Genomic DNA, 13119 nt, shown 5'->3' with positions numbered 1-13119 from the left:
TTGTGTCACACTGCTTTGCTTTATCTTGGCCAGGTGGCAGTTGCAAATGAGAACTTGTTTTCACCTAGCTTACCTGGTTAAATAAAGGTGAAATAAAAAAAAAATATATATAAAAAATGTGGGCCTTACTGATTATAGTCCTACCTCGACATCCCTTGGACACTGTCAGAGGCAGCTGCCATTCAAGAGCCCTGTTTGCCACACACACCCATGACACACACCCATACCCGTGTGTGTGTGTGTGTGTGTGTGTGTGTGTGTGTGTGTGTGTGTGTGTGTGTGTGTGTGTGTGTACACATGTACTGTGTGTGTTAGGACCCAGATGAGACTCTTAGCCACCAGGAGCTGGCAGAATCAGTGGCTACAACCACCCAATGGCTCCAGGTTAGTGACGCTATGTCTGAAGCCCACACCGCCGCTGTCACTAAGGTAAGCAGACGTTTATAGTAAGTCCTCCACACGTGGTAGTTTTTCCTTATTAACAGTCACTAAAGGTTTAACAGTGGCTCTCTCTCTCTCTGTCTCTCTCTGTCTCTCTCTCTCTGTCTCTCTGTCTCTCTCTGTCTCTCTCTGTCTCTCTCTGTCTCTCTCTGTCTCTCTCTGTCTCTCTCTGTCTCTCGCTGTCTCTCTCTCTCTCTCTCTCTCTCTCGCTCTCTCTCTCTCGCTCTCTCTCTCTGTGGAGTTCAGAGTGTAACACTTTATAATAACTTTCATTTGAAAGCCAATAATATATAATTTATAAGGCATGTATTAATGATTTACTGCACATGAAGGTAAATCATAATTATACTGAACAAAAATATAAACGCAACATGTAAAGTGTTGGTCCCATGTTCCATGAGCTGAAATAAAAGATCCTAGAAATATTCCATAAGCACAAAAACACATTTCTGGACAAATCTGTTTACTTCCCTGTTAGTGAGCATTTCTCCGTTGCCAAAATAAATGGCTGCAACTTTAGATTGGGTACTGCAAACAAGTTTACTAATAATTTGTACATGACGTGGTTCTTAAGACATTAACATATCGATCATGAATAAAGGCAGAAGTAATAAGTGATAGTTTATGACTTCACAGTATGTAAATTGCTCACTGACATAAACATAATGTTGTTTTTTATACATTTTATAATTATGGTTTAGAAATAATTTACAGATCATTAACAAATTCATTATCCATGATGTATTAATGAGCATTGTTAAACAGTGTTAACCTTTTACAAATACCTTAATTACTAGTGGTAAATGAAGTCGTAATAATGATTTACAAGTGTTCAGCAAATCATTAATACATGCCTTAATAATGATCTATTAATGGATTATAAATGTAAAGTGTTACCAGATCATTGAGTAAAGAAGTAATTGCATGTCAGATTCCATACCATTCTATTGGGGTTGGCTTTGATTAATTCCAATCATCTTCGTTCAGGAGTTGGACACTCCAGAGTCTTGTGTCGACCCAGAAGACACTAATTCTGGTTTAATATCTGAGAAGATCCAACCAACACCTGAAAAAACAGACCAAGCACCTGCAGACACCCTTTCGTTACCGACTCAGTGGAGACCCATCTCCAAGACCACTATATCAGAAAACAAGGCGACAGAATCAGTCAGTAAGGACATTAACAAGAAGACTTTGTCAGTAACCGAGAAGTCTGAATTAATAACCAAGGCAACTGTCTCATTGCCTGAAACTAGTTCAGTGACCATGGAGACTGGACCAGCATCTGTAAAAAGTGTCTTGGCAACCAAAGAAACTGGAGAAGTACCTGTGAAGATTGGATCAGTAACCAAAGAGATACAATCAGTACCTGAGACTACTTCTATAACAAAGATGACTGGGTCAGTAACCAAGGAAATTGGGACAGTTGCCATTGGTCAGTTGCCAGATACACCCAGCGACCCCCAGGAACACCTGGTAAGAGTACCACACCCGTGCACCACATATGTACACACACACACACACACACACACACACACACACACACACACACACACACACACACACACACACACACACACACACACACACACATATACACACACAATTACCTGCACGCACATTTTACGTTTATTTTTCATAGGACGGGAGATGGGACCTCCTTCACACTCGGCTGTCTGAGAAACTCAACACCTTGAGGAATATTCAGGAGGAGGATCTACATGCGGTCAGTTCACACTGTCACACCTCCCTGATTCAACTACTCATCAGACCTGGGTCAAAATTTAGCATAGGTACAGGATTTTAAGGGTGGCTGTCTTCAAGCCATTATATTGTGTTGATGGTGCTCTCCATGTGGTTGTGAAGGCTACAGGGTCAAGGGCAGAGGGGACCGGCGGTGGCTTTGGTGGTCTGAGAGAGATAGAGGTGTGTGCTGCAAGCCTTAGACAACTCAGACACAGAGCAAGTGGCCTTTCCTCTGCCAATTCAAAGGAAGGTGGCTATCCCATGTTGGATAGAGAGCTCTACACAGCTCTGTGTGGAGTGGAGCATTCTCTGGAAACACTCACTGGCCTGTTGCTCAGTCCTTCTATTACCACTGTGGAGGACAGTCAACTAAGACTGCTACAGATGGAGGTACAGTACCTACAATCTGCTGATTTACAGATCTCTGGAAATAGGTAGCATATATTGCACACTGGCAGTGACATTTTCATTGTGCAAAAGAGCACCGATCTGTGATTGAACTTTTTTTCAACAATGTGAGAAATAAGGAGGTGATTATTCATATTATTACGTTGATGTATAAATAGTTGCCGCCTAATAACACACATTGTTGAACAAGTAAACTTTGCCAGATGAAAAAAAAAATGGTGCCAGGTTTAATCTGTGCTCTTTTGCACCATGGAAATGTCACCCTGGGGTTTTTTAATCACTCACTATCAAATTAGCTAAACTGCAATAACAATAATATTTTCCGATGACAAAATCTCTGAACCTGTGCAAATGAACTGTGCATGTGTGTATGTGTGCGTGTGTGTGTGTATGTCTGCGTGTGTGTGTATGTCTGCGTGTGTGTGTGTATGTCTGCGTGTGTGTGTGTATGTATGCATGCATACGTGTGTGTGTGTGTGTGTGCGCGCGTGTGCGTGTGCGTGTGTGTGTGTGTGCGTACCTGTGTGTGTCTGTGTGCCTCACAGTGCCTCTCGGTGGAGCTGCCGGCCTTGGGTGAGGAGCTGAACCATTTAAGGTCAGGCATCATCCCAGACCAGTTGTCTGAAGCACCAGAGACCACAGCCCAGTGTGTGACCTGTCTTCAGGGTTGTTTTCAAACAGTCCAGTCAGCCCTCACCTCCTCACTGAGCCGGCTACACACAGAACTGGGCCACAGTCAGGTCAGTGGCTCCACACAAACCACCTCACAAACCACCTCACAACAACTTCACAATAACATCACAACCAACCCACAACCACTTTGCAATCACCTAAGGTTTGGGATACGGTTCGAACAGAAAAAACTTGAGTTAAGTGTAGGAATTCATTCTGAGTGGTTAAGGTAAGGGTTAAGGTCTGGGTGAAAGCAGAACAATTAAAAATGAGTGCCTAGCAATGGGATTGAACCTGCGATGCGCCAAGCCGTAGTTCATGGTTTAAGCCCTTCTTCAATCCCCATCCACAACACCCTAGCAAGCCATGAGACTGCTAGATAGTAATAGGCACTTGTGTTGCCCCTTGTGGACAGTATTACAATTGCATGCATACATCCTGGACAAATGTCTAATACCGCAGTGGAACTGGTGTGACCTGGCTGCCCTATAAGAACATTATTATCCAGACTTACAGGAGCAATTAGGATTAAGTGCTTTGCTCAAGAGCACATTGAAAGATTTTTCAGCTAGTCGGCTCAGGGATTCAAACCAGCTACCTTTCAGTTACTGGCCCAACGCTCTTAACCGCTGGTTTACCTGCCGCACAGCACTTCATAATCACCTCACAAACCAGCCCACAACCACCTTACAACCATTAGCTAGAACAGATATCCTTGTGTTCTTTACGAAATGCAACGGGCTCTCGTGCCTTGCTGCTTAACCAGGACTTGTCAATGTCTGTCTCTTTTCACACTGTGCGCTGCATGCAGGCAGGGACGGAGCAACATGAGAGCCACGTGTGCGTGTATGATGATTTTGAACGTGGACAGAGTGATCCATTCACACACATCAAGGATGTCCTCATGCTGGAGGTACAACATTTAGTTTGTTAATCATGGGGCTAGTGAATGTTTGTGTGTGTTTGTTTGTTTGTGTGTGTGTGTGTGTGTGTGTGTGTGTGTGTGTGTGTGTGTGTGTGTGTGTGTGTGTGTGCCCCTTTGTCAGTATTTTCTTCCCACATAATCCAGTCTTTTACTCTAGATGTCTACTGCAGGTCAGTAACGATGGTGTGTCTCTGCAGTATGTCGTTGGTCGGTGTCCCGAGGATGCAGTGGAGCTGCAGCGGGTGTCCCAGGCCCTGCTGCAGGGTTTGGCCAGTCTGGTGGAGCTAGGCAGAGAGCGTCTGGCAGACAGTCAGGACCACCCACCGCACAGCCGAACCCAGCTGCAGACTCTGCTCAGCAGGCACAAGGTAAGCATATGCTGAGGAAAAGAGAGTGTTATGTCAAGTCATTTTATGCACATTCGACTTGGCATGGGAGCTGATGGAAAGCAAGAACAACTGTAGCGGACAGTATCTTCCCAGTCGGAAAGCAGTTGAATCCAAGTCTAAATGAACGTTTGGGATCATCTCCATGTAAACCTCTGACCAATTGCCATGTAATTTTGTCAATTTAGAAACTGGGTTTCAATTAATTATTCTGTGTCTGTTTGTGTGTCTGTCTGTGTGTGTCTGTGTTTGGCGATGGCTGAAAAGAAGTTGTACCAGGTTATGGAGTCCCAGCTGGCGTTGGTGCAGCGGCTGTTCCAGTGTGAGCCACAGGGGGGGCTGGTTGGTCAGGAGGATGAACAGGTCCGGCTGGAGCAACAGGTCACCACTCTGCAGCAACAGGCTCTGGAGCAGGGAGCCACCATGCACAGAAGGCTGCAGGTACACGCACACACATGAAAGACCCACATAATTAAACACATACACTCTCTTTTAAACAGACACACACATACACACTGTGTATGCATGTGTGTGTGTGTAGGTCTGGACACAGTGGGAGGAGGGCTGTGTTCAGCTGGGCCGGCTGCTGGAGGAGCTGGAAGCCCTCATCCCCTGCGAGGGTCCCGTGGAGGAAGAAGAGGGGCTGCTACAGGAAAGACTGGACACCTGTCAGGTATCCAAACCTCCCTCTCCTTCTCTTCTCTCTACTACTCTTCCTTCTTTCCTTATCTTGCTCTCTTTGTGTCTGTCTCTGCTCTCTTTGTGTCTGTCTCTGCTCTCTTTGTGTCTGTCTCTGCTCTCTTTGTGTCTGTCTCTGCTCTCTTTGTGTCTGTCTCTGCTCTCTTTGTGTCTGTCTCTGCTCTCTTTGTGTCTGTCTCTGCTCTCTTTGTGTCTGTTGTGTCTGTCTCTCTGCTCCCTTTGTCTGTCTCTCTGCTCTCTTTGCCTGTCTCTCTGCTCCCTTTGTGTCTGTCTCTCTGCTTCCTTTGTCTGTCTCTCTGCTCTCTTTGCCTGTCTCTCTGCTCCCTTTGTGTCTGACTCTGCTCTCTTTGTCTGTCTCTCTGCTCCCTTTGTGTCTGTCTCTCTGCTCCCTTTGTGTCTGACTCTGCTCTCTTTGTCTGTCTCTCTTCTCCCTTTGTGTCTGACTCTGCTCTCTTTGTCTGTCTCTCTTCTCCCTTTGTGTCTGACTCTGCTCTCTTTGTCTGTCTCTCTGCTCCCTTTGTGTCTGCCTCTCTGCTCTCTTTGTCTGTCTCTCTGCTCCCTTTGTGTCTGACTCTGCTCTCTTTGTCTGTCTCTCTGCTCCCTTTGTGTCTGACTCTGCTCTCTTTGTCTGTCTCTCTGCTCCCTTTGTGTCTGGCTCTCTGCTCTCTTTGTCTGTCTCTCTGCTCCCTTTGTGTCTGTCTCTCTGCTCTCTTTGTCTGTCTCTCTGCTCCCTTTGTGTCTGGCTCTCTGCTCTCTTTGTCTGTCTCTCTGTTCCCTTTGTGTCTGGCTCTCTGCTCTCTTTGTCTGTCTCTCTGTTCCCTTTGTGTCTGGCTCTCTGCTCTCTTTGTCTGTCTCTCTGCTCCCTTTGTGTCTGACTCTCTTCATGCTCTTTTCTCTCTTCTTTTTCTCATTGCGTTGACCATCTCAGTCTTTCATGCCGTCGCTATCACCTCCTCATCCCTCTCTCGTTCACCGTCCCATATCTCCTTCTGTCCACCCCCTTTCTTCTCCTCACATACCCAATTGAGCAACATTTGCCCACTAAGAATTAGTTTGCGCTACGTAACCAGTGTATCCCTTACTCTTAATTTGTATCACTGGAAGATACTGTATATCATGAGCATAAGTCATAAGCAACAGGTGTCTTATGTCCACATGAGCGATGCATCCTTCGTGCACTGTAACGAAAGCACCTGTTGTGTAATTCCAGTAACCAACAGCAATGTAGGACGTGCCACAGGCTGACTCCCAAATGGCACCCTATTCCCCTCATAGGACTCTTGTCAAAAGCAGTCCACTATGTCGGGAATAGGGGGCCATTCGGGACACAGCCATACAGAGAGAGCTGGATGTGAACCAGGCCCTTCAGTGAATGAGGGATTCATGGGCACCTGGCACAATAAAGATGGAGAGAAAGAGAGATGGAAAGACAGAAGGAGAGAGAGAGGTAGACAGAGAGTAATGGGTGAAAAAAGGAGAGTTATTTGTTGTGGCATCGCTTCATTCCAAAATCAAATTACTTGGAGGAATACGGATGGCCATTATCGGAGAGTAGAACATGGTGTTCCATTTCGGATTCCCTCCCCATAACTAGCTGGCTTCCCCCCTCCCTTTTACAATTACAGAATCCTATTTCTCATCTCTCAGACGGACCGACTTGAGTGGAATGTGTGTGTGTGCACGTGTGTGTGCACGTGTGTGTGGAGGGGTAGAGTACACATGCTTCTTTTCATCAAATCTCCTTAATAGATTTATGCCTTCCCCTATCTGGCCATAATAACTGAATGAGATGCTGTTTACGATCAAATTGGCCCCCTATTCCCTATATAGTGCACTACTTTTAAACAAGCCCATAGGGCTCAAGTCAAAAGTAGTGTACTATGTAGGGAATAGGAGGCCATTTGGGACTCATAGGCACTGGTGTGTGGGGGTGGGCGTGGGTTCAGGTGAGGATTCGGGTGGTGATGATTCCGTTCTCACTCTCTCTATGCATTTCTTTCGCTCCTTTCGCCTTGTTCCCTTTCCCTTATCCCCTTTTCACATTTCTCTCCCCATTATCCCTCTCATTATTTCTCTCTTTCTGTAACCTTTGCAAACATCCCCTTCCTCCTCCTCTCTCTGTCTCCTCTCACTTTCATTCTCTGTTCCTGTCTTCCCCTCCTCTCCCTTTTCCGTCCCCTCCTCTCCCTTTTCCGTCCCCTCCTCTCCCTTTTCCGTCCCCGCCTCATTCCCTTTTCCTCTCCCCACATCCCACAATAATTATTTGATCCCTACATTTCTTTTCGTCCCCCTTTCTTCTGGCCCTACCTCTTCTTTCTTCTCTCTTATTCCAAACACATTCCCTTCTCAATTTTTTATTCTTTCACATTTTCACCCTATCCCACCCCTATTTGCCCCCTTCTCTCTCTCTCCTTCCCCTTTCTCCCCCCATTAGCGAGTGCTGGCCCTGTTGGAGGAGTGCAGGCCTGCCCTGGGCTCGGTCCTGGACCAGGGGAAGGCTCTGCAGGCCTGGGGATGCAGTACCGGGGTCGGCGGCACAGGAGGCGTCCTGGAGCTGCGCTGGCGGGCTGTCCGCAGCAAGGCAGAGCAGGAGAGCCAACGCAGCCGTGACATAAGGGACAACTGGACCAGGTGGGCACACACAGACAGGGTTTTCGGATAATGGACAGGGACATACACACACACACACACATCACAGCTGTGGCGAACACGTACAGTGCCTTCAGAAAGTATTCACACCCCTTGACTTTTTCCAAATGTTGTTGTGTTACAGCCTGAATTAAAAATGTATTAAATTGAGATTTTGTGTCAGTAGCCTACACACAATATCCCATAATGTCAAAGTGAAATTGTTTTTAGAAATGTTTACAAATTAATAAAAAATGAAAAGCTGAAATGTCTTCAGTAAAAATGTACTTAACAATTATAAGTTGCATGGACTCTTGTGTGCAATAATAGTGTTTAACATGACTTTATATGACTACCCCATCTCTGTACCCAACACATGCAGTCGTGGCCAAAAGTTTTGAGAATGACACAAATATTAATTTTCAAAAAGTTTGCTGCTTCAGTGTCTTTAGATATTTTTGTCCAATGTTACTATGGAATACTGAAGTATAATTACAAGCATTTCATAAGTGTCAAAGGCTTTTATTGACAATTACATGAAGTTGATGCAAAGAGTCAATATTTGCAGTGTTGACCATTCTTTTTCAAGACCTCTGCAATCCGCCCTGGCACGCTGTCAATTAACTTCTGGGCCACATCCTGACTGATGGCAGCCCATTCTTGCATAATCAATGCTTGGAGTTTGTCTAAATCTGTGGGTTTTTGTTTGTCCACCCGCCTCTTGAGGATTGACCACAAGTTCTCAATGGGATTAAGGTCTGGGCCATGGTCTGGTCTGGGCCATTTCCTGGCCATGGACCCAAAATATTGATGTTTTGTTCCCAGAGCCACTTAGTTATCACTTTTGCCTTATGGCAAGGTGCTCCATCATGCTGGAAGAGGCATTGTTCGTCACCAAACTGTTCCTGGATGGTTGGGAGAAGTTGCTCTCGGAGGATGTGTTGGTACCATTCTTTATTCATGGCTGTGTTCTTAGGAACAATTGTGAGTGAGCCCACTTCCTTGGCTGCTTTACTGTTGGCATGACACAGGACTGATGATAGCGCTCACCTTGTCTTCTCCGGACAAGCTTTTTTTCAGATGCCCCAAACAATCGGAAAGGGGATTCAGCAGAGAAAATGACTTTACCTCCAGTCCTCAGCAGTCCAATCCCTGTACCTTTTGCAGAATATCAGTCTGTCTCTGATGTTTTTCCTGTACAGAAGTGGCTTCTTTGCTGCCCTTCTTGACACCAGGCCATCCTCTAAAAGTCTTCGCCTCACTGTGCGTGCAGATGCACTCACACCTGCCTGCTGCCATTCCTGAGCAAGCTCTGTACTGGTGGTGCCCCGATCCCGCAGCTGAATCAACTTTAGGAGATGGTCCTGGCGCTTGCAGGACTTTCTTGGGCGCCCTGAAGCCTTCTTCACAACAATTGAACCACTCTCCTTGAAGTTCTTGATGATCCGATAAATGGTTGATTTAGGTGCAATCTTACTGGCAGCAATATCCTTGCCTGTGATGCCCTTTTTGCGCAAAGCAATGATGACGGCACGTGTTTCCTTGCAGGTAACCATGATTGACAGAGGAAGAACAATGATTCCAAGCACCACCCTCCTTTTGAAGCTTCCAGTCTGTTATTCGAACTCAATCAGCATGACAGAGTGATCTCCAGCATTGTCCTCGTCAACACTCACACCTGTGTTAACAAGAGAATCACTGACATGATGTCAGCTGGTCCTTTTGTGGCAGGGCTGAAATGCAGTGCAAATGTTTTTTGGGGATTCAGTTCATTTGCATGGCAAAGAGGGACTTTGCAATTAATTGCAATTCATCTGATCACTCTTCATAACACTCTGGAGTACATATGCAAATTGCCATCATACAAACTGAGGCAGCAGACTTTGCGAAAATTAATATTTGTGTCATTCTCAAAACTTTTGGCCACGACTGTACACTTATCTGTAAGGTCCCTCAGTCGAGCATTACATTTCAAGCACATATTCAACCACAAAGACCAGGGAGGTTTTCCTATGGTTTGCAAAGGATTGGTACATGGGTAAAAAAAGCAGACACTGAATATCACTTTGAGCATGGTACAGTTATTAATTACACTTTGAGAGGTGTATCAATATACCCACTCACTACAAAGATACAGGCGTCCTTCCTAAATCAGTTGCCAGAGGAAGGAAACTGCTCAAGGATTTCACAATGAGGCCAATGGTGAGTTGAATGGCTGTGATAGGAGAAAACTGAGGATGGATCAACAACATTATTGATACCCCACAATATTTACCTAAATGACAGAGAGTAAAGAAGGAAACCTGTACAGAAGAAAATGTTCCAAAACATGCATCCTGTTGGAGTTTTTAAGAAACGGAATAGAGCTAAGCCTTGGCAAAATCCTAGAGGAAAAACTGGTTCAGTCTGCTTTCCAACAGACACTGGGAGACAAATTCACCTGTCAGCAGGACAATAACCAAGACCAAATATACACTGCAGTTTATTACCAAGGCGACATTGAATGTTCCTTAGTGGCCTAGTTACAGTTTTGACTTAAATAGTCTTGAACATCTATGGCAAGACTTGAGGATGACTGTTTAGCAATGATAAACAACCAACTTGACAAATTGGCAAAATATGATCAACAACCAACTTGACTGAGATACATGGCAAAATATTGTACAATCCTCTGTCACTCTTCCTGGGGTCCACACAAAACATGAAACATAATACAGAACATCAATAGACAAGAACAGCTCAAGGACAGAACTACATACATTTTTTAAAAAGGCACACGTAGCCGAGATATCAATGCATACACACAACTATCTAGGTCAAATAGGGGAGAGGCATTGTGCCGTGAGGTGTTACTTTATCCTTTTTAGGATATGCGTCCCGCTAGTGGCACACCTCGACAACATCCGGTGAAATTGCAGAGCGTGAAATTCAAATTACAGAAATATAAATATTTAACATTCATGAAAATACAAGTGTTATACATCAAAATAGAGCTTAACTTCTTGTTAACCCAGCCGCTGTGTCAGATTTCAAAAAGGCTTTACGGCGAAAGCATAACATGCGATTATCTGAGGACAGCGCCCCGCTTACAAAAGCATACAAACATTTTCAAGCCAAGTAGAGGAGTCACAAAAGACAGAAATAGCAATAAAATTAATCACTTACCTTTGATCTTCATATGGTTGCACTCACAAGAGTCCCTGTTACACAATAAATGTTTGTTTTGTTCGATAAAGTTCCTCTTTATGTCTCAAAAACTCTGTTGGCGCGTTTTGTTCAGTAATCCACTGGCACAAAGGCAGAAGAATACATCCTAATAGTACAGGTAACGTTCGTCGAAGCATGTCAAACAATGTTTACAATTAATCCTCAGGTTGTCTATTGTCTAAATAATCGATAATATTTCAACCGGACAATAGCGTCTTCAATAGAAAGGAAAAAGAACAAAGGGCGCGTAATCGGTCACGCGCGCAAAGGAGCTCGGGTTCATTCTGCATGCCACTTACAAAATGGTCTCATTCTTCCTCATTTTTCAGAATACCTGAATACCTTTCAGAATGCGTGAAACAATGTCTAAAAACTGTTGACATCTAGTGGAAGCCATAGGAACTGCAATCTGGATCCAAACCCAACAGATACTGTATAGGCATTCAATTGAAAACTACACACATCAAAAATATCCCACTTCCTGGATGGATTTTCCTCAGGTTTTTGCCAGCCATATCAGTTCTGTTATACTCACAGACATTATTGTAACAGTTTTGGAAACTTCAGAGTGTTTTCTATCCAAATCTATGCATATCCCAGCTTCTGGGCCTGAGTAACAGGCGGTTTACTTTGGGCACCTCAGTCATCCAAACTTCCGAATACTGCCCCCTATCCTAAAAAAGTTAGCTGTTTTTTGAAACCAGGTTTATTTGAGCAATATGAGATGGAAGGAAGTTCCATGCAATAAGGGCTCTATATACTGTAATACTGTATGCTTTATTAAATTTGTTCTGGATTTGGGGACTGTGAAAAGACACCTGGTGGCATGTCTGGTGGGATAAGTGTGTGTGTCAGAGCTGTGTGTAAGTTGACTATGCAAACAATTTGGGATTTTCAACACATTCATGTTTCTTCTGAAAAGAAGAAGTGATGCAGTTAGTCTCTCCTAAACTCTTAGCCAAGAGAGATTGGCATGCATAGTATTTATATCTGCCCTCTGATTACAATTAAGAGCAAAACGTGCCACTCTGTTCTGGGCCAGCTGCAGTTTAACTAGGTCTTTCCTTGCAGCACTCAACCACACAACTGGACAATAATCAAAATAAGACTAAACTAGAGCCTGTAGAACTTATTTTTTGGAGTGTGGTGTCAAAAAAGCAGAGCATCTCTTTATTACGACCAAACTTCTCCCCATCTTTACAACCATTGAATCTATATGTTTTGACCATGACCGTTTACAATATAAGGTAACGCCAAGTTATTTAGTCTCCTCAACTTGTTCAACAGCCTCACCATTCATTACCAGACTCAGCTGAGGTCTAGAATTTAAGGAATGATTTGTACCAAATACAATGCACTTAGTTTTAGAGATGGTTAGGACCAGTTTATTACTTGCCACCCATTCCAACACAGACTGCAACACTTTAAGGGTTTCAGTGACTTCATTAGCTGTGGTTGCTTATGCGTATATGGTTGAATCATCAGCATACATGGACACACATGCTTTGTTTAATGCCAGTGGCAGGTCATTGATAAAAATAGAAAAGAGTAGAGAGCTGCCCTGCGGTACACCACACTTTACATGTTTGACATAAGTGAGGCTTCCATTAAATAAAACCCTTTGAGTTCTATTAGATAGATAGCTCTGAATCCACAATATGGAAGAGGTTGAAAAGCCATAACACATAAGTTTTTCCAACAACAGGTTACGGTCAATAATATCAAAGGCTGCACTGAAATCTAACAGTACAGCTCCCACAATCTTCTTATTATCAATTTCTTTCAACTAATCATCAGTCATTTGTGTCAGTATAGTACATGTTGAGTGCCCTTCTCTATAAGCATGCTGAAAGTATGTTGTTAATTTGTTTACAGAGAAATAGCATTGTATTTGGTCAAACATAATTTTTTCCAACAGTTTGCTAAGAGCTGGCAGCAAGCTTATAGGTCTGCTGTTAGAACCAGTAAAGGCAGCTTTACCACTCTTGGGCAGCGTAATTACTTTGG

At 44.1% G+C, this 13119-nt stretch overlaps 1 protein-coding gene across 2 annotated transcripts in view; it reads left to right on the top strand.

Annotated features, from left to right (window-relative positions):
- syne2a (spectrin repeat containing, nuclear envelope 2a) overlaps positions 1–13119 on the top strand; it is a 258178-nt gene that overhangs the window by 150718 nt on the left and 94341 nt on the right. For both annotated transcript variants that reach the window (XM_029733409.1, XM_029733408.1), the window contains 10 exons: positions 316–429; positions 1429–1917; positions 2084–2167; positions 2308–2577; positions 3141–3335; positions 4079–4180; positions 4390–4560; positions 4846–5019; positions 5120–5251; positions 7712–7908. In XM_029733409.1, coding sequence (XP_029589269.1) covers positions 316–429; positions 1429–1917; positions 2084–2167; positions 2308–2577; positions 3141–3335; positions 4079–4180; positions 4390–4560; positions 4846–5019; positions 5120–5251; positions 7712–7908 — 1928 coding nt within the window. The remainder of the gene's footprint in view (positions 1–315; positions 430–1428; positions 1918–2083; positions 2168–2307; positions 2578–3140; positions 3336–4078; positions 4181–4389; positions 4561–4845; positions 5020–5119; positions 5252–7711; positions 7909–13119) is intronic.

The sequence above is a fragment of the Salmo trutta genome, chromosome 35 (assembly GCF_901001165.1).
Source record: "Salmo trutta chromosome 35, fSalTru1.1, whole genome shotgun sequence".
NCBI lineage: Eukaryota > Metazoa > Chordata > Actinopteri > Salmoniformes > Salmonidae > Salmo > Salmo trutta.
Note: the sequence above shows the minus strand (reverse complement) of the source record. Positions and strands in the feature narration are given on the sequence as shown.